This window comes from Tachysurus vachellii, chromosome 6, assembly GCF_030014155.1.
Source record: "Tachysurus vachellii isolate PV-2020 chromosome 6, HZAU_Pvac_v1, whole genome shotgun sequence".
Classification (NCBI taxonomy): domain Eukaryota; kingdom Metazoa; phylum Chordata; class Actinopteri; order Siluriformes; family Bagridae; genus Tachysurus; species Tachysurus vachellii.
In genome coordinates, this window is record NC_083465.1 from 11687171 (window position 1) to 11711158 (window position 23988).

Genomic DNA, 23988 nt, shown 5'->3' on the forward strand with positions numbered 1-23988 from the left:
TATTGGGACATCTATCTGTTCCACTTACCCATTGGTTTGTGGTTGGTAGGGTGAACAGAGACTGCGCTTTATCCCGAACAGTTCACATCTTTGTTGAGCTAGAGAAAATCTATTAAAAAATAAATAAAATGTTAACAACAAAAACATCAATAATTTTTTTGGTGCACCAAAACGAAAAAACATTTTCACAATGCAGGTTGTAACTTCCTCAGCTGTTTTAAAATAGTCTATGGGCACACAAATGTATTGATTCCCAGTCGAGGTCATTGACAACTTGCCAATCAAGTCCATGCCTACCTATGGCTCCCATGGTTCATTCACCTATACAAATAAGTCAAGCAATTAATTTTTTGGACCACTATTGTTTAATAATAATGAGAACCATAATGAGAACCATAATGAGAACCATAATAATAATGAGAACCATAATAATGACTACAACACCATAAATCTGAATTCCAGGAAATTCTGCTCCCTCTGTGATATAATAAATTATTTACAAATAAAAAGCTTGTCTGAACAAGAGAATGTTTCTGAAGAATATCTGAGTTATTAATATTTGACACGTTAATTCTAGTCCTTACACAGACTCAATAAAAACAAAGCGAATCATTATCAAGCATATATGACTGACGATTAAGCGATATAACTCTATAGAGATTTTAAACGCAATCTATCAAACAAAGCAAGCGAAATATAGCTAATTTTTTAATGAAAATTACACGATGATAACGAACGCACCAGCGGGTCAATGCAGAACATTGCGAAAAACGTCATGGTTTCACGCATGCGCAGTAAAAGGGAAACGGAGCAACCAAATTCTTAGTCTTGTAACCGTTGATTTAACGCCAGACAGCTTTTTCTTCGCTTGGGATTTAGAATGGCGTTAATTTTGTTCTCGAGGTCTCGGATTCCGTTTATGAAATCATCCAGGTCGATAAAGAACGACCTCAGAAAAGGTAACGGTGGCACTTTGCGTGACTGTGTACGTTTCTGTGACGCTTTAAACATGGATGAAGTAAAACTGTCTCTATCGTCTTAACTGTCGTTGTTAAAAGCTGGTACAGTAAAGAGACGTCTCGGCTGTTTATTTTTTGTCAGATAGAAAGAAAACACGGCACGAATAAGTAGGTTTACAATTAGCTCCTCATTAGCTATTAGCTCCTCACTAGCATGTTGCTATACACCAAACTGAAAAGAAAGATGCTAAAACATAGCATGGTGCTAATAGCCATGACGCTATATGTTTTCTTAAGGCTGTCAGTTCTTCATAAATGAAGTCGTTGTATTATTTGTTTGTTACACAAGTAGCTAACGTTTAGCGACACAAGCTATATTCACATAGCTAAAGGGTAGTTGCATAACATTAACCTATATCCTTTTTAATTCAAATATGAAGCAGTAGCTGTGTTTAATGTGTACACTAACTTTAGGAGCTGATTATTAAAAGCTTATTTGGACAGTAACAGTACAGCCGAGTGTGTTGAGCTCTTTTGGCTGTATAGCTCAGTAGGTCATTTCCAGAAAGTGTTGCTGTAACACACTGGTAATGAACTTTCCTTTTTGTAGCTACATTGTGGTGTCTATGGCTCTCTGGAGCTCTCTATAATCTTTTTTTGTCACACAGAAACGACTGTTTGGTGTGCAGTGTAATGGCAGCGGTTTTAAACTGTTGTTTTCAGTGTAGGTTAGGAAATGAAAGGAATGAAACCTTTTTGTCAGTCATGCTAATCACCATGAAGTGAGATCAGTGCTCTATCTAAGCCGCCATGCTTGAGCTGCTGCTTCCAGGTTATTCGAGGACAAAGTCTCTGCAGCCCTGACACAATAATAACCTCTATCACACACCTCTTATTCTAACTGCCAACAAGTCACCAGTTTTATTACACTTGTCATATTCCCAAGATAATGTGTGGTGCAACTATGTGTTGTACTTAATCAAATAACTTTCTTTGCACTGGTGTCATTTGACCTGTATCCTGTATCCAGCTTTTTGTGTGTCTTTCATTTGACCAGTTTAACAAAGTAACTAAATTCACTGATTTATATCACTTGTATTTTACATTTACATGTGTGTGTCAACACACTTTGTCAATAAACCAGATTCTGATTCTGATTCTGGTATTTAAATGTGCAGGCACTTATGGAACTGCTAAGAAATTTGGTGAGGTGTCATTTGCTGCATTTCTGTCATGTAGGACACCTTCCCGTTAATCTGACTTCTTTAGCATAGATTATACATTTATAACTGTGTCCCTGTTAAACATTAGCTCATGTCATTAGAATTCATTATAAACTGAAAATATAAACATAACATGCCATTTTAAGACTTTGTTTCCTTGATCACAGGGCATATGTAATCAATTACCATACATCTGGTTTTGGTCAGAGAAGTCAGGACCGTTACAAACTGTTTAACTTTGAGGTTGATGTTAATCGTTTTTCTCAGTTTTACCAATATGTAGTGACTGCACTATTAGGCTAAGAGTCACACAAACAATACTGTGCAGTTCTTTAAAGGGGAAAAAACTGCCTTGTCTGTCTGGATGAGTTTTCATGTAATTACAGGATTAGACTGCCTTTATATACATTTCTTACCGTTGAGGGAGCACAAAGGACAGAGCGATGACAGCTTAAAGATATACTTTTGTGCTGTACATCTTAAACATAGGATGGTGAAATAGTAAAGCAATCACGTGAACACCCTATGTGGAACATGTAACAATACAGGCTATTGTTGAACGCTAACTTGAAACACTGTTCTCAAGTCTGTTTTCAGAATTAACAAAAATGTTCACTTTAAAATATGGACAACTGTAGAATTGTTTTTGTTATTTTGTTAGGTGTAATAAGTACATACATAGAGCAAAAGGAGGGAACACTGCCTCGTTAAAGAAAACATGTAAATAAATTGTATACAATTTACTACTCACCCCAAATATAGATCATTATTCAGGACATACAGTAAATGTCTAAAGGTTTGTAGAAACCTGATCATCACCACCCGTATGTGGTCCTTCCTCACAAAGTTGGATTATTTAAATTAAAAAATGAGTCAAAATTAAATTATTTATTATTTATATTCAAACTGCTAATCGCTTACCGTTATTAATTTATCAGTATTATTACATTAACAATTAAGGAACTGATCAATTGACAGAGACATCCTGATTTTTAGGCTGCTCCTGCTCCTAATGTTATTGATCTGGATGGGAGAGTTTTATCACTGAGCAAACATGGAACAAAAAATATTACAGATGTCCACTTGATAAACTAATCCAATTTGAATAGGGCAGAATAGGTCTATAAGTCTACAGAACAGCCTACTAGCTGATTCCCTTCTAAAATCACATAAGTGTACATATCATCATTCATAGTTTAAAACACAGGATGATTTAGTGTATGCTGCTTGATTAAAGTAGGTTAGCAGCTGTTAATTGCATATCATTATGGAGATTATTTTGGTACACTGTCTTCACTGTGAAAACTGAGGTCTATTTGAGTTCATGTTTATGAATGAACTGTGTTTTTTTTCTTTCAGGAAAGCTGAAAGAAGTCACCTGCTTTAGTTGTACTGCACAACGCCTGGCTACAAACAGGTACACAGAGCTCAAGGGGCAGTGAGGAATATATATTTTGCATTTTATTACTGATTCGCCTTTTTTATTGCTCATTTTGTTTACTAGATTTATGCAAATGTTTATCTCGGTATGATGACGCATAATTTCTGAAGCATGCAGTAAATATAGCACGAAAATAAAGTAAATGGGCATTATTGTGTCTTGTTTGTGTTCAGTACTGGTAGAAAATTTCTTGATCGTAATTCTCTCTGAATCAGTCAGAAAGATTTGGTGAAATGTGAGCCTGATTTTGGTGTCTCTCTCTAACAGTCCTGAGATTCTCAGAGGCAGTTTGGGAGCTCAGACGGTCTCTCTCAGGCTCCATCCTGACCATTCATATGCACGTCACTGCTCACTGAACAGTCCATCTCGTCCTTACTGTGCCGTCCTGATACCCAACTGTATTGCACTAGGCCACACCCATGCTGTCTCTCATTGGACAGTTGCACGGTGGATTCACACCTCAAGCTCTCTTTGTGACGACTCCAAAGTGGAGCGTTCACTGCGTTCACTAAAAGATAGAAATAAAAAGCTAGAGGAGGGAGGACCCATCTACAGCCCTACTGTGGACACGGAGAAAGTGCGGCGAACGCTAGGGCAACGCGTGATTGACGAGGTGAAGCACTATTACCACGGATTCCGACTTCTGTGGATTGATACAGCCATCACCGGACGTATGCTTTGGAGAGTGCTGAATGGACACGCTCTGTCGCGAAGAGAGAGGAGACAGGTACACACACTTACACACTCACAGTTAACCAAACATGACTATATGGCAGTGATAATGAGTGCTTTGATTCTGCTTACTGGCATTATTGGGCTTTCTGCCTATTTTTAAGTGACTTTCAGGCTTAATAAATAGCATTCCTGTTACAAATTATTTATTTTGCATTAAGTGTGCCCAATATTTTGTAGCTTTCTGTAATTTGTGGCCGTTACCTAATACCTAAATATTTTCTGTTTAGAGTCGGAAAACACAGTTCATACTGCTATTTATGGGATACGTTTTATAATCTGAAAAACGCTTTATTAATAAACCTAGTGATAGTCATTCATCTTAGTTATTTATTTTATTGGTAATAGTAAAGTGTTTTATTCATTACAGCCTCCAGTTAATGGGTTGATGTTCCAGTATTCAAATATATTTACAGCATATAACAGATGCATTATTTTGCCTCATGCTAGAACAAATATGCCATGGTCTAAGAATACCATAATAGGAAAACCCTGTAATGTAGGATGTAGTGCAATTTTAAGTAACAATGAGTTTAAATTAGTCGTATAGATATAGTGCTTGTTTAAGTGTTTAGTGAAGAGGTTTTAGTGTAGAGGAATTTGCTGCAGCATGATAACAATGAATCAGTTGTTCATACAGCCAGAGAAAGTTCATTCTAACACCTATGGTTCTAGTATCGAGAACAATCTTGGTAAATTCCGTACCTGAGTCTTGAGAAATGGCAGGTCTTTTAAACCCATGCTTGTGACTATAAGGGAATATGATACCAATCAAGGTTTGCTAAGTAACTGTAGTAAGGTAGGGCAAGTGTTTTAAACCTGATACAGTGCAGATACAAGTCAGCAGTGGGGTGATTTGGGTGAACGTAGTGAGGTTGAATGCAAGCCACGCAGCTACGTTCTGGATCACGATGAAGAACAGGAACAAGCATGTTGTAGCAGCCTGATAATGAGATGACAAGGGAGTGGCCTTGGTACAGAGGCAAGATCTTCCTGATGTTATAACCGAGAAATAAATGTCATTATTTCTCCAGGGAGATGGCAAGCTCATGTTAGGATGCATGTTTAGGAATTTAAGGAAGTTTTCAAATTTATTTGTATAGCACTTTTTACAATTGACATCGTCTTAAAGCAGCTTTACAGAACATAAACATAGAACAAAAGGTTATTATAAAGAATAATAAAGATTAATATAATACAAAATTCAAGACTCATATTAGATATTTATTTGTGTTTTTGTATTTATTCCCAATGATCAAGTCTGAGGTGGCTCAGGCAGCAGTGGCACCTTTAAACTCCCTTGAATGGTAAAGGAAGAAACCTTTAGAGGAACCAGAATTAAAGGGGAACCCATCGTCATATGGGTGACACTGCAGGGTGTGATGATAAACATACAGTCTAAAACTTGTTTATTGATGAGGAGGTTGTTGTCCTCAAGACCACATGTACTTGGCATCTCCTCTTTAGTATAGCAGAGTCCAACTGGAGCTGGTAAATCTCTAGATGCCTCAGGATCCTCACAGAGTCGGCCTCATCTCAGTGGAAGTCCAAAATCATATGTTTCAGGTCATTTTTGCTGGGTTTCAGGTTTATGACTGATGAGCTTCCTTTCATGGCTTCATCAGAAATACTGAGATTTGTGCAGTAACATGACTGGAGCCTTGTGGGAATTTGCGGGAAGCAAAAGCAGCTCCCCTGATACGAACATCCCTTTAGATAGGAAGCAAATAACCTCCATGCAGTGCTATTAATTTGAAAGTTGTGTGATGGTTGTGTGAGTCTTATAATTGACTTTGGTTGCTGAGAGATCAATAAGAATCAGGACTGGTGTTATACTGGATGTTTTAGCAGCATGAAACCGTGGGGCTCAGGTCAGTTTCTGTAGACATGCCCACAAAGCATGGCGCAATTGCTGCACAACTCTGTTCATTTTACACTGGTCTCTGCTCTCACATAGAGCGTTTACTCACTGGATTAATTAATATAACAGTAAAATTCTGCAGAGACTTTAAAATTATTACAAACATTCATTGCCACTATGATGGTATAAAGTTTGTTAATTCAGAAATATTTTCACACATCCTTCTTACCTGCAAACACACTAAATGGTGTATACACTAAAAGGATATAACACCTGACGAATCAAACCTGCGTGCTGAATAAGTGTTCTAATAAAAACCCACGCTTCTAGTAATTTGGAGCATGTCAAGTCAAGAAGCTTTTATTGTCATTTCAACCGTATATAGCTGTTGCAGTACATTGTGAAATGAGACAATGTTTCTCTAGGATTGTGGTGCTACATAAAACAAAGACAGGGCTAAGGACTTAGTAAGTTAATCCTAGCCACATAAAGTGCAACTGTGCAACCTGGTGCAAACAGTGCAGGACAAGACAAACAAGACAGTGCAGAACAAAAGACAGTGCAGACAAAAAGTTACAAGACAATACAAATAGACAGTAAACAGAAACAGCACAGCACTGACCAGTGTAAATACTGTATGTTCAGACAATATTGCATGCAGTAATACTGGAATGAACACAGTTTCCTAGCAGCAGGGTCCCTGAGATAATGTATAGGATTGTCAAAAACAGCAAACAACTGAAATATTGTACAGTATGTGCAAAACGACTGAAATGTTGACAGTGTGTGCAAAACAGCATGTAAACAGTTTGATGAATGTAAGCAGCATTTAAACAGGTTGATGGATTTATATTGGAAGTGTGTGTATTTGGTGTAGTTCTGTGCAGTCCATACAGATGATGTGCGTGTGTATGTTGTGCTCAGTTCAGTTCAGTTATTGAGAAGTCTGATAGCTTGTGGGAAGAAACTGTTACACAGTCTGGTCATGAGGGTCCGAATGCTTCGGTATCTTTTTCCAGATGGCAGGAGGGTGAAGAGTGTGTGTGAGGGGTGTGTGGGGTCATCCACAATGCTGTTGACTTTGTGGTTGCAGCGTATGGTGTAAGTGTCCATGATAGAGGGAAGAAAGACTCCAATGATCTTCTCAGCTGTCCTCACTATCCGCTGCAGGGTCTTGCCGAAATGGACTGTGGGCATTTGTGCCCTTTCAGTCACCAGAGTAATAGTGAGGTCAGGCGCTGATGTTAGGAGAGAAGGCCTGTGGCATTTCAGTAATAAAATTCATCACAATGCTGTTCATTGGGGTTGAGGTCAGATCTCTGTGCAGGACTCATTTTCTTCATGGAGCTCGCTTTGTGCACAGCTTTGTGCATTGTCATGCTGGAACAGGTTTTGGCCTCTTAGTTCCAGTGAAGGGAAACTGTAATGCTACAGATTAGACACCCTAGACAATTGTGGGCTTCCAACATTTTGCGGGAAAAAACACATATGGGTGTGATGGTCAGTTTTATGGTGTAAGTTCCATTTCCAAGTAACCATTTAAACTGTGCATCAGTTATAGCAAAAAGAAAATTTTCATTGTAGTCATTATTTTTCTGTATTACAACTGTGCTGTTGCTGACAGGGAAACAATTTATTGCAGTTAATTATACTTGATTGCTACATATTAAATAATCTTTTCCCTCTCACCCAGCAGCTCACCCAATTCCCATTTATTAACTCTATACACTGGAAAATAAAATTAGGGTTAGGGCATACTTCTAATTGGTACAATTGGTTTTATAGTTAACAGGCCATAAGATAAGATTAAGATTAATGATGAAGCCACTTTTCATTACACAGATGAGAGAAGGACTGTTATATAAGAAAAACTGTTGGCAAGCTATCAGCCAAATGTGACCTGAGCTACACAATCTAAAATATAGAGAGACTGGAAAGCTAAACACAGTCCTGAGAGTAATGCACTTTGACATTTAATGAAATGAATGGATTAGAATGAATCCTGCATTAGATTTTGTTTCTCCTGCAGTTTGTTTCCTTTTTCTGACCTACTTATTTCTCATCCTGGATAAACGTTGCTTGATCAGAAAAGCTCTGGTGAGTCTGAATTGTGTGTCCCCCCTGATGGCCAGATGCCCAGTCTCTCTGTTTCTCATGCTGTAATTTGATATCCTTCGTGAAGCTGCTGCCCTTCAGACAAAGGTAAAATAGGGGTCAGCTGAGGCAATGCTGTAACAGAAGCCATCCCTCAGGTTTTTCCTGGCTGTTTTTGATAATAGCATGTGGCAAATAACACTAACAAGATTTATCCGCATCTTTGTCGTTTCCTGCATTGGACTTCAGTGAGGTGAATTTTCTTTTCTTTGTATCCCCATTGAGATCTGATCCTACTAGCATAGTGCTAATGTCTGACTACCTCAGCCTCTCAGACAGACACATGATTCAGTTGCTGCCTGTATGGCCACATTCCTGTCTGATCTCAGTTCAGACTGAAATAGACACATAGATGTGGTTCTCTGGTGTTGTAGCTCATTTGACTCAAGGTTTGATATGATATATATTTTCTGAGGTGCTTTTCGGGTCACTGTGGTTGTAAAGAGAGATTAATGGAGTTACTGCCAGTCAGGCCATTCTTGTTTGATCTCTTGCACCAAGGTGTTTACACCTAGAGAACTTCTGCTTACTGGCTGTTTTTGTTTTTTTGCAATCCAGCTTACTTTTGAAATAATTCAAACCATCTTACCTGGCACCAACATCCATACCAGGGTATCTAACATCACACTGATGTTTGATGTGAACATTATGTGAATCTCTTGACCTGTTTCTGCTGCTTCTAATTATTAATTATCTGATTAGATAAGCGAACAAATGAGCAGATGTACATACGTTCCTGATGAAGTGGTCAGTGAGAATATAGTTCAGTGTGTTTAGTGTATAACAATAGAACATCCAAGGCTTGCATATCAGGTGATATATTGGTTTAAGATGGGATTTGCTTTTTGATTAAAAAAAAATGAATAAATAAAATATCATCTCAGAGTACTACACATGCTGTGTGGTGCATATTTGCTCCTTTAATTCACATATTGTAATGACTCATTTTGGATTATTAGTTGTATGTAGTAGTGTGAATCTACCCAAAATATCCTACAATATTGGAATCGATGGAATCAATATGCCTTGTAGCTTCAAAATTAGTCTGAGAGCATGCTTTGGAAAAGTTTCAAGCATCATTTGGTTATAAAAGAACTCTTGAGAGCACCATTCATCTTTAAATTAACACCTGAAATAATATTGTACAACCATGGATCTAACAAACTCACTGAGCCAGTAAAGATGATGTTAGTCAAAGAAGCTACCAAGAGTCCAAATGAGTCTGGAGCTGTCTCCCAGAGCTTAGAGAAAATAATAGAAAAAAAAACAACCCACAAAAACAAATACGACGTCCCATTTGGAGTCAGCACATTAATGCACAAATCTTCAATAATTAATAGCTATTACAATAACTACCAATTGTAAAATGTACATTTCAGTGATAAATGACTCAAAAACTATTGGTTTAGTTCAATAATAAATCTGGATTTTAAAACACCAATAGTGTGTTTCCTGGCTGAGAAATAAACCATTTGTGCATATTGGATAAAACTGGTTATTTTATAGCAGGAGTAGAAAACTCTGGTCTTACGATTGGCTGTATGAAAAGTTTTCCATTTGTTGTCTATTTCCACCAAAACTGTTGTGAATTCAAAGGAATTTAAATGAGCAGAGTGTAGTGATTGAATGACTGTTATAACAGTCTTAGAACCTACAATTAGTCCTCATACAATACATATGGGCCTCCTGTGTATATAAAAAAAAAACACATTTCCTTAGCTAGAGTTAGCATCTCCTCATGCTTACTACTGCTATTCCTCCTTAGTGTCTCTTTAATTCTTATTCGCATTCAGCCCAGAGGCTTTTGATGTCATGTCTTATCCTCTTTTTCTCCCTTTCTTCTAAAGCCACCAGAACCCATGCTTCTTTTTTTTCCCTCATTCCTTTTTACCCCTTTACCCCTCTCTGACAGAGGTGATATACATGTCAATAGGGGAAAGCACAAAGCTTCTTTTCACACTCTTTGTCTTTGTTCCTATAGGACCACAGACATGCAGGTGGGAGAGAAGGGGAGAGGAAACTAAAATTTATCTACTTGTTTGTAGCACCCGTCTGTGTTTCGGTCATTTTTCTTGACTGTGATTTTTAGGTTTCGTTATTGATCTAACTGTCCTGTGCTAATTTACCATTTTTTTAATCAGATGTTCAACGCGATCTTGCGATTCGAGGAAGACCTCGTCAAGAATGACAAAGAAAGATGGAGTGAGAATGGGGGATGGGACATGTGGAAAGAAATGGTAGAAGGTCAGGAATAAGATAGGGTCCTAATTAGACTTTGGGGTTCTATATGTAATTGGCTCTTGCGTAACATGGCCCATAATTAAGCAGGTTAATATAATCTGACCCTTTACAATACCATCGTATAGTTACGTATAATTCCATATTAGACAACACTGAAGAGATTAAGCAAAAATAACCAAGTAAACAGAAACCAATGCTCAATCCGATCTCTAACAGAAGTCCCATTTACACATCAGCTGATACGTATGACTCTTAATACTTGTATATGTTCACAGCAATGGTTCATGGTTGAACAAACTTAGATCTGCTATGCTGAAATGCTATCTATATATACTTTTTTTTCAGTTCTTAAGGACGTGTGCAGACTTATTCCGACTTCTGCCTTTTCTGGTATTTATCATCGTTCCGTTTATGGAGTTCCTGCTTCCTGTTGCTCTGAAGCTTTTCCCCAACATGCTGCCATCCACCTTTGAGACAAAGTCTAAGAAGGTGCAGTGATTTTTTTACTTTCTGTTCTTCATGTGCAGCGAATACTTGTTGGATTGTACACTCTAGGGTTAACATATCTATAATCACCACTTTGTGTATGTTGTATGTTTTTGTTAAGCAGACCTTAAGATTGACTAGTCACCATAGAATTTGAGTAGGCTATGTGGATTATTTCAGGCCAAAAAACTTTTGAACACTATTTAATACGCTACAGGAAGAGAGACTGAAGAAGGAGCTGAGAGTGAAGCTGGAGATGGCGAAGTTCTTACAGGACACAGTGGAGGAAATTGCACTCAGAAACAAAGCAGACCAAGGCAACGTGACTGAGGAGTTTTCTACTTTCTTCCAGAAGGTAACACCACTATGCCAATCTCTCTCCGATCACAAAGCGATCGTCACGGCTCTGTCGGTATTCAGTATAACTGCACACTTGCTGTGCAATGTTGTTTAATAACAAACCAACACCAATAACTCAAACTTCAAATATTTACACTTTCTGCTCCTCATCTTTAACTAACATTGATCACTTTAAAACTGATCACAACCCCGACACTAATCACACCAATGAGCTTATATGACTGAGATTCATATTACTATACATGAGTTTAATATAATACAGGAAAAATATATTTTGTCTGGCAGTATTTTGATTCTCTTGTGTTGTGCATTGGAAATAAAAACATAGTGACAGAAGTGGGAGAAAAGAGAGAAAATACATGTTCTTTAGTGTCCAGTATAACTCCCTTAAAATTAATTCATGCCAAAAACATAAATCAGGTACGCAGCTAAAGTCTTCACAGCATGACACAGCCACACCAGCCACTTCCCACAAACATCCTCCCTACACCTATCAAAGTGAAATATTAAGCAGGCGTTCATTAAAGCGTTTGCTGTTCATTACATTATTATATGTATACATCTGTCAAGCATGTGCTGCTGCTGCTGACAGGAAGAACGCTTACCAATGGTTATAATTCTTTATTATAATTAATACTGGTCAGAATTCATCACTGTGATTAATTGTAAACTCACGTTGACACTATACATTAATACGTAATTCTGTTTAACGTTGATTAAACACTGATGCTTATCACTTTATCTATCCATTAATCTATAATTAGATGAATTAAACACTACTACACTGATCATTCTGATTTATGCTGATCAATACTGAATACTATTAATACATTTGACACCTATGTATTGACAGACGCCTCTCTGGTTGTCCCAGGATACATTACTCTAGTTAAACCAACATGTTTGTGCCATGACTCTATTAGTCTGGTCCAGGTTTCTCAGCCAGCTTTAATCTCAAAACAGGTCTATATTGCCCCCGTGTGGTCATTCTGCGTTCATATACATACTTCAACACTTTGCATTTAAAAAATATCACCATTGTTACTTTTTCTTAAATTCTTATTTTCTTCCCTCACTTCAGATCCGGGACTCGGGTGAGAGGCCCAGCAATGAGCAGATCATCCGATTCTCCAAACTGTTTGAGGATGAACTGACCCTAGACAACCTGACACGGCCGCAACTGGTAGCTCTATGCAAGCTACTGGAGCTGCAGCCCATCGGCACCAACAACTTCCTCCGCTTCCAGCTGATCATGAAGCTTCGCTCCATCCGTGCTGATGACAAGGTATCTGGTCCAGCACTACTCTTTCTCTTTACTCCCATTTATTCACAGTCTGAATTACACATCAGCTCTGTGTGTGATCTTGTGTTGACAGCTGATAGCAGAGGAAGGAGTGGAGAGCCTGAATGTGAATGAGCTGCAAGCTGCATGCAGGGTTCGAGGCATGAGAGCTCTGGGAGTGACAGAGGACAGGCTTAGAGACCAACTCAAACAGGTTCACACTCAAACCCACTTCCGTCTGTTCCGGTTTGTCAGATTTGAAGTTAAAAGCAGGCATTTAATTGAGATTGTGTGTGTGTGTGTTGCAGTGGCTGGAGCTACATTTGAACCAGCACATCCCCACTTCTCTGCTACTGCTTTCAAGGGCTATGTTCCTTCCGGACACTCTGTCACATGCAGACCAGCTTAAAACCACACTGCAGACGTTGCCTGAGATAGTGGTGCGTACATCACACATACGTATACCCACCTCACAGAGTGTGTGTGACATTTTCAGTCTATCAACACAATAGCTACACCTGTTCCTGTAGTATTTGTTTTGTGTCTGATATTATTGTGCTTTTCCAGGCTAAAGAGGCCCAGGTGAAAGTGGCAGAGCTTGACTTCTCCAAGGTGGATAACAAGACTAAACTGGAGACCATGCTGCAGGAAGAAGCAGCTATTCGCCAGGAGAACAGAGAGAGGGAGCTAGAGAGGCTAGCCGAAACTGCAGAGAAAGCCAAAGAACAGGTTGGAGCACCTGCCAACCACTTCAGCTAACACGTAGCATTATTACAACGTTTCATTTCTCACACAATTATGGCCCAAACGACAAAGATAAACTTCCGCTTCATTGTGGCCAGTGTGAACTTTACTTTAAGTGAAATCTACAAATCCCATAGTGAATCAGTTGTATATGTCTATGGGCAGAACATTATCTAGCTGTCATCATTATTCCCCTAAAGTTGCCAGTTTATAAATATCTTAAAAAAAAAAAGTCAGTGGAAACCAAAGCTAGTATCGAGATGTTCAGAGAGCAGAAGTGCAAGCTCTTAGAAACGTTGAGCCAGTGCACTTTATTTGTAAAGAATCCAGAGCACTCATGAAGGATAAAATAACTCATGATAACTCATGTCCAATTGATAGCATTTCCCCTTAAAAATAATCTATTTGGATTAATTAAATATATTTTGGTGTCACCTGGAATTATTATCCTTCATGAAAATGGGAAAAAAAAAATATTCAAAAATTTGTTTATAGACAAATATGAACCTCTTGGCAGAGGCAACCAGGTTTTTGGTATAGGATCTTCATACTTGGCAGAATTCATAATGGAATCAGCCACAAACCAGCCACAAGGCATCAATAATCCACCTTTACAGCTGCTACCTTTTCCTTGGAGTTACATTTCCCTTATTGTCACTCATTACGTTTGAATTTGTTCTCTGCTAACCACAACGCACTATTAGAAGTTGATACTGAAACCACAAGAATCACGAATCCGAATCTTTCATATACATGAAAGCTTTTGTTATGACACGGTTTGTGCTTGAACAAGTATCTGTCTCTTTTGTGTTGAAAGTTTTTTGGGTTTTTCTATTTCGATATACGACAAAGTCTGCCTTAACTATATAAACGATTTTGGCAGATGTGTATGAAGGGTGGCAGTAATTCTGGGAGACATGCTATGTAACTAATAGCTGTACTAAAACAATAAATTAGTTACCCTGGCAGTGTATGGTCCTCTGAGGGCGTGTGAAAAAAGCTGATGTAGTCAGGGCAAGAGCAAAATTTTGCACTTCTGCTTTTTCATGTTTCTTAATTTTCTCATAATGGATGAGCCTTCAACTGGAACCAGACAGCGAGTGCACTGTGCCTCGCCTTTCTTTTCTTTTATTCCATTAACATGTGATTTTAAATGTGATTATCTGATCTATAATGCAATTATTCTGCAATTTAGACTCCAAAAATTATTTTGTATTAACAAATGGTAAATACACCCAGACTTGATTTGGAACACTAATGGAACGTTTTGCATGTGTTTGCAGAAGGAGGATGTGGAGGCTGACACGCGAGTCGACACTGATCTTGCCGATCTTGTCAGCGTAGATGCGGCTATACACTCGGAATCTTTACGAGACACAGCACCAGTGCTGGAGGGTATAAAGGTATGATTAACACAGACAGACAGATTCACATACTGCAGCACTCAAGCATTTAATACTCAGTCACTGTGACACTTTATTTATTTATTTTGTTGACATTAATCGTAAATAGTCTGTGTGCCTCAAATGTACACTAACATAATAAACAAGTAGCACTTCTGTGTATGTATGTTTTATATACTGTATATATTGTCTCTCACACACACACAAACGCACTCTCATGCGCACTCACACACACTGACGCACTCACACATGCGCACACACAGTTCCACACACACACTCACAAACACAGTCCCACACACACACTCACTCATGCTCACACACATACACACGTGCACACACACTCACACATACTTTAACATGGCTAAAATATGTTGTTTCTTTATTTATAATTACTTTTACATGTTTAAACAGATTTTTGTTTACAGAACATCTAGCTTTCAGCAATTTTCAGCCATTTTCAGAATGTGACCTGACTGTAACTGTGATCTTGTGTGTTGGCTTATTTTCTTTTTATGCTGCTGTCAGTTTGAGCTGTGGCAGAAGTATCTGCGCATCAAGGTTCTGTACTTCTGTGTATTCCATCCAGACAAGAGCACGCTGGCTCTTTTGCTGCTCAGAACTAACTTTTATTTATCTATTTATTTTTATTAATACTTTAAAACTTGGAAAAAGAATTCAATTATGATTTCTACTCTACTAAACAGTTGAGAAGGAGCAGAAATAGCCGGTGTAGCTATTGGTCTGTAGCATGCTTCTCTTTCCACTGTGTCTGTCTCTACCTGCTGTAAATCTCTTTCAGTTGCCTGTTAACAGCCCCCCAGTCCTCATGTTAAATATGTATTGCTGTTATTGATTCATTCATCTTCATGCCATTATGCTGGGAACTCTAGCCATATGATGGGAATACACACAGTCAAAATCAAACTAAACTGAACTCAGGATTGAACCCAGCACCTCCGTGAAGCATTGAAGCCTCCGTGCCTATTGCTGTTATGCAGATATTTTTATTTTTTTTGTGTGTGTGTGCATGACTTCCTTCTTGTACGGTTACTGTAGTTACTCAGGGACTGTCCGTGTCAGTGAGCGGCAAGCACATGAAGATATAGACTAAGTCCTGTATATATGTTCACTCATCAGGGAGAGGAGATCACTAAGGAGGAGATCGACATGTTGAGTGATGCCTGCACCAAACTGAAGGAGCAGAAAAAACTCCTGACCAAAGAGAAGGAGGAGCTGGAGGATTTGAAAGACGACGTGCAGGAATACACTGAGGTAAAAAGACCAGCAATTTGTCAGCAAGTTCTATGGGGAGATAGACCCCCCTGGGAATGACTGTATGTTTTATAAACTCAGGGGTATATCTGGCTATTGTATTAGCAATGAGTACTATATACTACTCAGGATAGTGAGTTACATCCATGCATTCTCACTTTCATCAGCCTCAGGAACTACAACCAGACACACATATAATTCCTACTGAAGGTTGCACAGTAGGGGTCAGTGTCTCACTTTTGTACTGTTGTTCAGTCTATACTTTCAGGCAACTGTGGAGTAATTGAAGTAAACTGTCAATTAAACATGCTGAGGCAATTCTATATGTTTTTCCATGGGGGGGGGGGGGGGAGCTACAACAATTAACTTCACATATCCTCGAGGAAGCACGTGTTTAGAATTTGTTCTTCTTGATCGATAAAACCAGGACAAAGACGGGTAACTGACTTAAAAAGAATACAAGTTTTTTTTTCTTTTTATATAAAAGGAAGGAATGTTCTTAGCACTAATCACCTGTTTTTTTTATATGCCAGGATCTAGAGGAGATAAAGAAAGAGCTTTCTAAAACTGGGCAGGAGAAAGAGGTGGAAGAGTCTACAGCCAGTAAACATCTGTCAAAGCGGGTGAACCGCATGATCAGTCGCATGGATAAGATCATAAATGAGTTAGAGAAAGACAAGCTGGTGCTGGATGGACAGATGGACAGTGCAACCACACCACCAGTTGGGTAAGAGAGTGTGAATTTTGTTTGATTTCTTTTTTCTTGTATGTGTCAGAATATTTAGCTGTGTGTGCATGTGTGCCTATAAGCTGTGGGCTGTCAAAATGCACTTTACTATTTGAATACTATATATATTTTTCTACAGAAAAATATATGGAATAGAGTTATTTTTCCTAAAGAATAACAAATGCCAGTTGTCACGTGAAAGGGATTTCAGTACAAACTATTTTTTTACTGGACTATAGGTCTCCAAATACAGTGGATATATAAAGAGTCCACATCTCTGATAAAATGGCAGGTCTTTGTGGTGTAAAAAAAAAAAAAATTAGACTATGCTGGAGTTTTTGGCCATCGATGAAATTCTTTAACAATACAAAATTATTGGTCAACAGTAATAATAATAATGTATTGGAATATTTTTTTTTTTAAAAATGCAACTGAAGCCTTGCCAGCCTGAGTGCATGTAGTCTAACATTGTGTCTGAAATCACTCCCTTTCTCACCCTATTTACTATATAAATCACCGTGGTGTTAGTGAGAGATACTCTGGAAATGATTATTGTAGCCCACCCTTATATCAACAACCCAAATATTATAAATCACCCAATAAACTGAAAGTGCAAAAACACAGAAGTAATAAAAGCAATGTTCTTTATTAAATACACCATTAGAAGTAGCAGTTGGCTTTAGGGCTTTAATATTTAATTTATATTGGCTGATTCTGTAGCCTTCCTTTCTCGTAAATGAGGTAAAAAAAAAAAAAAAATCATTACATGGTGTTAAAGCGAGCATCAGTTGTGCTTTAGGAGAAATAATGTAATGAACTATCGAGGGAATAACTTTTTAATGAATTTGGAGAAAACTTCAAAATGGCTGCACATAAAGTTGTGCAGTCATCTGATGAACAGGGAATGAATTCAGACACAACATAAAGTGTATTCGTATGCGCAGTCTGTGATGCATTGTGGGATGTGGTGTTTGTGATCCTCAGAAAAACGGTGGTAGGAGCTAATCATAAGAGTTTCTGCGTCTACTTCAGCTTTTGTTTGCATTTACCAGCTTTTGTCGTATTTATTTCTTTTTTTCCCTTTTTTTAATAGATTTTTCTTTGAGAAATGTAATGACTTACAAAGGTAAGGAAAGACGTTCGGTGCGATGTGGGGTGTTTTAGCATCTCAATGCCATTAACAAATATTTCCTGGGTCGCAGGCTATCCTGGGGGTTTATTATAACAATCAGGCTCAGACACATATTAATATAATTTGCTTGTCATTGATTAACTTGGTGCTAATGGGTGAATTAATTTAGTTTGCTTCGTGGATGTAAAGTCTTATGTATGATTCATTTCATACAGATGTTTCTCAATGCCTGAAAGTAGTGAGTTTTTTATTGTGCTAGAAACCACTGAAGTATTCAAGCCATCAGTCTGGATTTGACAGTTTACACTCGAATAATATTTCCATTTTATCTTGTGAATTTGACCAGTGAAATAAATATGAAACCACGGTTCAGGTGTGTTATTGAGAAGCAGTGTCATCATAGATAAGACTCTCTTGTTATTACACCACTTTATTGTTCTCAGTGCTGCTGATAATAGAACAAATCAATAACTTTTCACACAAAGTGTAATTGCTTTCTTGTCCTGTGCTAAAGTGAAAAATAACATTTCCAAAAGCATTATGTTTAGAAATGTTATAATTCGCTCAAGTACAACCTATTATTTATAATAACCAACACCTAAAATTAATACAGAATCGTTTTGTATAGAAAAGGAAAACATACTGAATGTAAAATGTTAAGGGTTAATTACATGTAGAGATGAGAGAGGTTGTTCAAAGGGGTTTGGGAATTTTTAATACAGTAATTGCATGAGATTTAGAAGGTTTATTGCTCATTTAATTCCACTACTATGTTAGTGTGTAACTGTTTCCTGTATGCTGCGTGTTCCTGTCCTTTAGGGAGAACCTGATTAGCATCAATGAGCTCATTGCTGTCATGAGGCAGATCCAGAGCATTCCGGAGCACAAGCTGCTCAGCATCGCTGACGCGCTGGATGAAAACAAGGACGGCAAGATAGACATTGACGATGTTATCAAGGTAACAGTTTATTCCAGGATGCGGGTGGGTAATATGCGCTGTTATGGGAAAATAATAAACAATAATAATTACACTTTTTTTTATTCATTCAAAAAGAAATAATGAGCATTTAAATTATATTTTCCTCTGATCTTCTCCACAATTTGGTCACATTCCAGTTACCAACCAACAAGAAATTCTTCTTTATAAAATGACAGATGACAAAAAGGGAGGGTGAAGGCAGTGATATCTTTTTAAATTGCTGCAGATGCTGCATCACAGGGCAGTGGAATACACACACTGGATGCGTTATCTGCCATGTTCTGCTGTTTACTAGTGTCAGTGTGATTGCCAGGGGAAAAGGAGTAGGCCATCCAACCCCATTACATATCTCAGACTAGTGTATTGTTTGTATTGAAATAATATACTGTTAATTAAGCTTCTCATTATCTGATCTTTATGTGTGTGTGAGCATATGATTTTGCACGTTTCAGGTGATGGAGCTGATCGATAAGGAGGACATAGACATCGCCACTTCGCAAATGGCGGAGATCATGTTGATGCTTCAGAAAGAGGAGAAGCTGGTGGAAAAGGAGAAAGCTAAGGAGAAGGCTGAAAAGGAGCAGGCAGCTAAAGTGCAGCAAAACTAAGTTCATCACCACAAGCTGCCAATCAACTGGAACGCACAGAGGAACAACTGGTGCTGTAGCCACTGGTTTCATACTTGAAAAAAATAAGAGAAGTTAAATTATTTTAATTTAAAAAAATTGCTAAAAAAATCCCAACATTCGTTTCAACATCTAACCATCAGCTGGCAGCGATGTCACGTCATATGTCATGTGAACTTGGCTCACTGGTTTTTCTTTTGCACGTCGTCATCATTCCACTGCCACTGCTGGCATTCGGATTCAGTTATTTTGTGTTATTTTATTTAAACCAGGTTCTTTTAAGTTGAATTCATTAGCAGACACCACTGAATGTAGTGTAATGTCTTGTGAGTGTGATGTGATGGCTTGTGAGCTGGCTTGTGAGTGTAATTGTTTAGAAACCAAAGGTAAACCTAAACAAAGCTATTACAGAACTCAAGGTTAATATGCAAATGCTACAGACTGAACATCAAGTCATCTCGTTGAGTGAGCCTCAGTTATGTGTATTGGACTTTATTTACTAATTATTCTGTTGTGGCCTTGAGTGAACAAACACACATCTTTCCTGGTTTTACAAAAATGACCTTTATTGGTTAAGAGTTGGTCAGCTGAAAGTCCCTTTTACCCCTTGATGGAGTCTTGTGGATGGGTATAATACCTTTTCCACCAGAAAGAACCGGGTGCTGGTTCAGAGATAGTGCTGGTGCTGGTTCAAAGTTGGTTCCAGTGGTGAGCCTTCTAAGAACTGGTTTGCCTTCCATGGGCTAGAGAGCCATCACGGAGCCAAGAGTTACTTCACTGTATACGTGTCATCTTTCTCAGCAACGTTAGCACTCAAACTGCCTTGGTGGAAAAGGGGCATTTGTTTATATCTTTGTCTTCAGACAGGCAGCAGCCAAGGGTTAGATGTCAAGCCTGACCACAGTAACCACCTGTATTTATGCAGCTTGTGTATCTGCATTTGGGCCTGAATTTATTGCACATTAAATCTAATTATATATTGTTTAAAGGGAGCAAGATGTACTGATTTTCAATTGCACTATCATTATTTAAAGCTTTTTTTTTACTATTGTAAAGAACTAATTTTAAATTAGGCTCTGGCTCCGAACCAGCACTCAGGAAAAGGGGCAAAACTGCCTTGGTGGAAAAGGGGCAAAACTGCCTTGGTGGAAAAGGGGCAAAACTGCCTTGGTGGAAAAGGGGCAAAACTGCCTTGGTGGAAAAGGTGCATTAGTGGACTAGTTAACCTTGGAACAAATGCTAGCTTTCGACTCATAATTCAATAGGCCGAACTTCTTTATGGAACTGTTAGGTACTTGAATTATAAGTGTGTGTGAGAGAAAGAGAGAAGATGGAGAAGGCTCTTTGCAGTGCAGACATTATTGGTGTGTCTAGGTCTCGGCTCAGACCCAGTATGGTGAGGTAAAGTAAAAGTGTATTAAACATTAGTATACTTAAGGTTCATTATCAAATGCACTAACAGTAGCCCTGCCCACAGAACCTGAAGCAAGCGGTTCTTAAGTCTAGACCAGCAACGTTTTGGTGCTACTTAAGAACCGCTTTTCCTGGTTCAGAGCCGGTCGGTGCTTTGGGTTTCGAAAAAGAAAGAAATTATTTTAAATTAGGCTCTGTTTCCTAACCAGCACTCAAATTGCCTTGGTGGAAAAGGTGCATTAGTGGACTAGTTAACCTTGGAACAAATGCTAGCTTTAGACTCATAATTCAATAGGCCGAACTTCTATGGAAGCACTATGGAGTGTGTGTGTGTGTGTGTGTGTGTGTGTGTGTGTGTGTGTGTGTGTGTGTGTGTGTGTGTGTGAAGATGAAATCTCTTTGCAGTGCAGACATTGTTGGTGTGTCTAGGTCTCTGCTCAGACCCATTATGGTGAGGCCAGTCTGGGTACAGTCGCTTCAAGGACTGGGTAAACACTCGCACCATAGATGGACAGGGTAGCTAGCAGATACAGACACACACATTGTATTATGTCAGCATAACATAGTTGCACAGGGCACAGCAGACAGTGAATACATCACTTCTACTCCTAAACATGTCATAGAGAAAGAACAGAGTGTCTGACCTGAAAGCACCGCGTCTGTGTTGCATCAGAGAGACAGACAGCTCTGTTTTGGAGTCCTGGTGCCTTTTTCACTGCCCCTTTACACCAGAAAGAACCGGGTCCTGGTTCAGAGTTGGTTCCACTGGCGAACCTTCTAAGAACCGGTTTGCCTTTCCATGGGCTAGAGAGCCATCACAGAGCCGAGTGTTACGTCACTGTATACGTCTCGTCTTTCTCAGCAACGTTAGCGCAGCAGCGGCAAACACAACAACAATGGCGGATGTTGCTTTACTGTTAATGCTCATGGCTTTGCGAACCTACATTGGCATCCAATCGCAGCGAATCCAACGTGTACGTGCAGCTCCATGTAATTTGTATAAACGTACAAAAGTACATAACATTATTTTATCATTAACGCAGAAAAAAAAGTTTGCGTTAGTGTGTAGCTACCTACTATCATGTGTGCTGATAATTAATACACTTTTACTTTACTGCAGCATGATCAAACATTGGTATACTAAAGGTACATTATCAAAGGCGAGAACAGTAACCCCTCCCCCAGCCCCAGTCACAGGCGCTAACAGTGTTACCCCAGGCCCAGCCCCTGATGGTTCTTAAGTGTAGACCAGCAACGTTTAAAAACCACTTTTCCTGGTTCAGAGCCGGTGCTTTGGGTGTCGAAAAAGAAAGAACTCATTTTAAATTAGGCTCTGGCTCAGAACCAGCACTCAAACTGCCTTTCTTGGAAAAGGGGCATATCTTTGGCTTCAACCAGGCAGCAGCCAAGGGTCAGATGTCAAGCCTCACCACAGTAACCACCTGTATTTATGCAGCTTGTGTATCTGCATTTGGGCCTTAAACCACAATGAATTTATTGCACATTAAATCTAATTATATATTGTTTAAAGGGAGCAAGATGTACTGATTTACAATTGCACTATCATTATTTAAAGCTTTTTTTTTTATTATTATTGTATTGCAGTTGTGATTCAGACTCAGGAATATTTGTGTAACAGACTGCAGGTTAGGAGAGAAGCAGGCAGGTGGAGGATTTAACTGAATGAGAGGTTGGGCAACTTTTGTCAAGTGGCTGGAGACTATTTTTGAGTGAATGACCCTAATTTCCAGGAAAGAGTTGTTATGGTATGTCTCTACCCTGAATGTGCACTACTGACCGACTGCTTTAATATACACTTGCTAATTGTTGACCATCCAACTGCGCGAATTCAACAGTAGTAGAATGACAACTAACTGAAAAGGAAGGGTGAAATTCTGAAAAAACTAACTGCTTTATATTTCATTCAGTGTTCAATGAATTCAAAACCAATCAGAGTTTATTTAAAAGAAGAATCCAGATCAATAGATTTATTGTTATTGAAAGTTTCAAAGTTCACATGACCCCAAAACAAGTTATTTTTAAATCTCTGTATTGGCTCTGTAAGAATATTATCTATATAATCACAGTTGGCAATCAATTGAAAACACAAAAAGCAAGTCAAGATTACATTAAAAATCATCAATGTATTTGTTCAAATATAGTCATAAATGTCACAGTACCTGTTGTTAAAAAGATGTATACAAGGTAGTTTTTTTTATATGCCTCTGTGTTACAACTGTACAAGCATACAGTGGATTGGCGTTTAGTGGTTAAATTCAATGAATTTATTTTCATTTTACAGAGTTTACCAATATTTTATCAAAGAAGGTATGTAGCTTGATAATGGATAGTTTTTTTTTTATTATTATTTAAATAAAATTTATTAAAAGAAGCACAAAATAATACCTTTTTCATCAAAGGTAAGATGAATTTACTGATACTGTTTATCAAAACATTAACAATCTGAGTTTGGTTGTCTTAAAGTTTTTAAGTCATAAAATATATGGAAATATCTAGCTTTTCATTTTGCCTTGACTGATGCTTATGTATAAATATTCATATTCTGAAACGGGTCCTTCCAGTTTAAATAAAAAGAAATAATATGATTCCTGGAAAGTGTTGTACCATTTCTTTTGTATTATTATTATTATTATTATTATTATTATTATTATTATTATTATTATTATTATTATTATTATTATTAATTTTTTTTAACACATTCCCCCATATCTTTGCTTTTTCTTTCCCTTACATTCATTTTCTTACCTTTTAAGGCTGTTCTTGCTTACCATTCCTGCTTATATATTATACACTTGCTTGCCACTTTATTAGGACAGCTACTGTACAGCTACTTATTGATGAAATGATTTAATCAGTTGCTCATGTGGCTGCAGATTCAGCTAATGTTCACATCAACCAACAGAATGGGGAAAAATACTTGATCTCACTGACT

At 38.1% G+C, this 23988-nt stretch overlaps 1 protein-coding gene across 2 annotated transcripts; it reads left to right on the top strand.

Annotated features, from left to right (window-relative positions):
• Nucleotides 1–806: 806 nt before the first annotated feature.
• letm1 (leucine zipper-EF-hand containing transmembrane protein 1) lies at nt 807–23651 on the top strand. Of its 2 annotated transcripts, XM_060872233.1 has the most exons (15): nt 807–959; nt 3542–3599; nt 3891–4350; nt 10957–11100; nt 11315–11452; nt 12539–12742; nt 12834–12953; nt 13048–13179; nt 13307–13468; nt 14767–14886; nt 16024–16158; nt 16692–16885; nt 17979–18011; nt 18837–18975; nt 19449–23651. In XM_060872233.1, exons 1-15 carry the CDS (start codon nt 881–883, stop codon nt 19602–19604), a joined length of 2274 nt encoding a protein of 757 aa, XP_060728216.1. In that variant the 5' UTR covers nt 807–880; the 3' UTR covers nt 19605–23651. The 2 variants fall into 2 exon arrangements, with proteins under 2 accessions (XP_060728216.1, XP_060728218.1); XM_060872235.1 differs by lacking the exon at nt 17979–18011.
• The last annotated feature ends 337 nt before the right edge of the window (nt 23652–23988 follow it).

Excerpts from the sequence above, each read along its gene's own strand:
- letm1 (XM_060872233.1), top strand. The coding sequence starts at position 881 with ATGGCGTTAATTTTGTTCTCGAGGTCTCGGATTCCGTTTATGAAATCA. Across the intron at positions 3,600-3,890 it reads CAACGCCTGGCTACAAACAG|TCCTGAGATTCTCAGAGGCA; the intron begins GTACACAGAGCT and ends TCTCTCTAACAG. Across the intron at positions 16,159-16,691 it reads ACGTGCAGGAATACACTGAG|GATCTAGAGGAGATAAAGAA; the intron begins GTAAAAAGACCA and ends TTTATATGCCAG.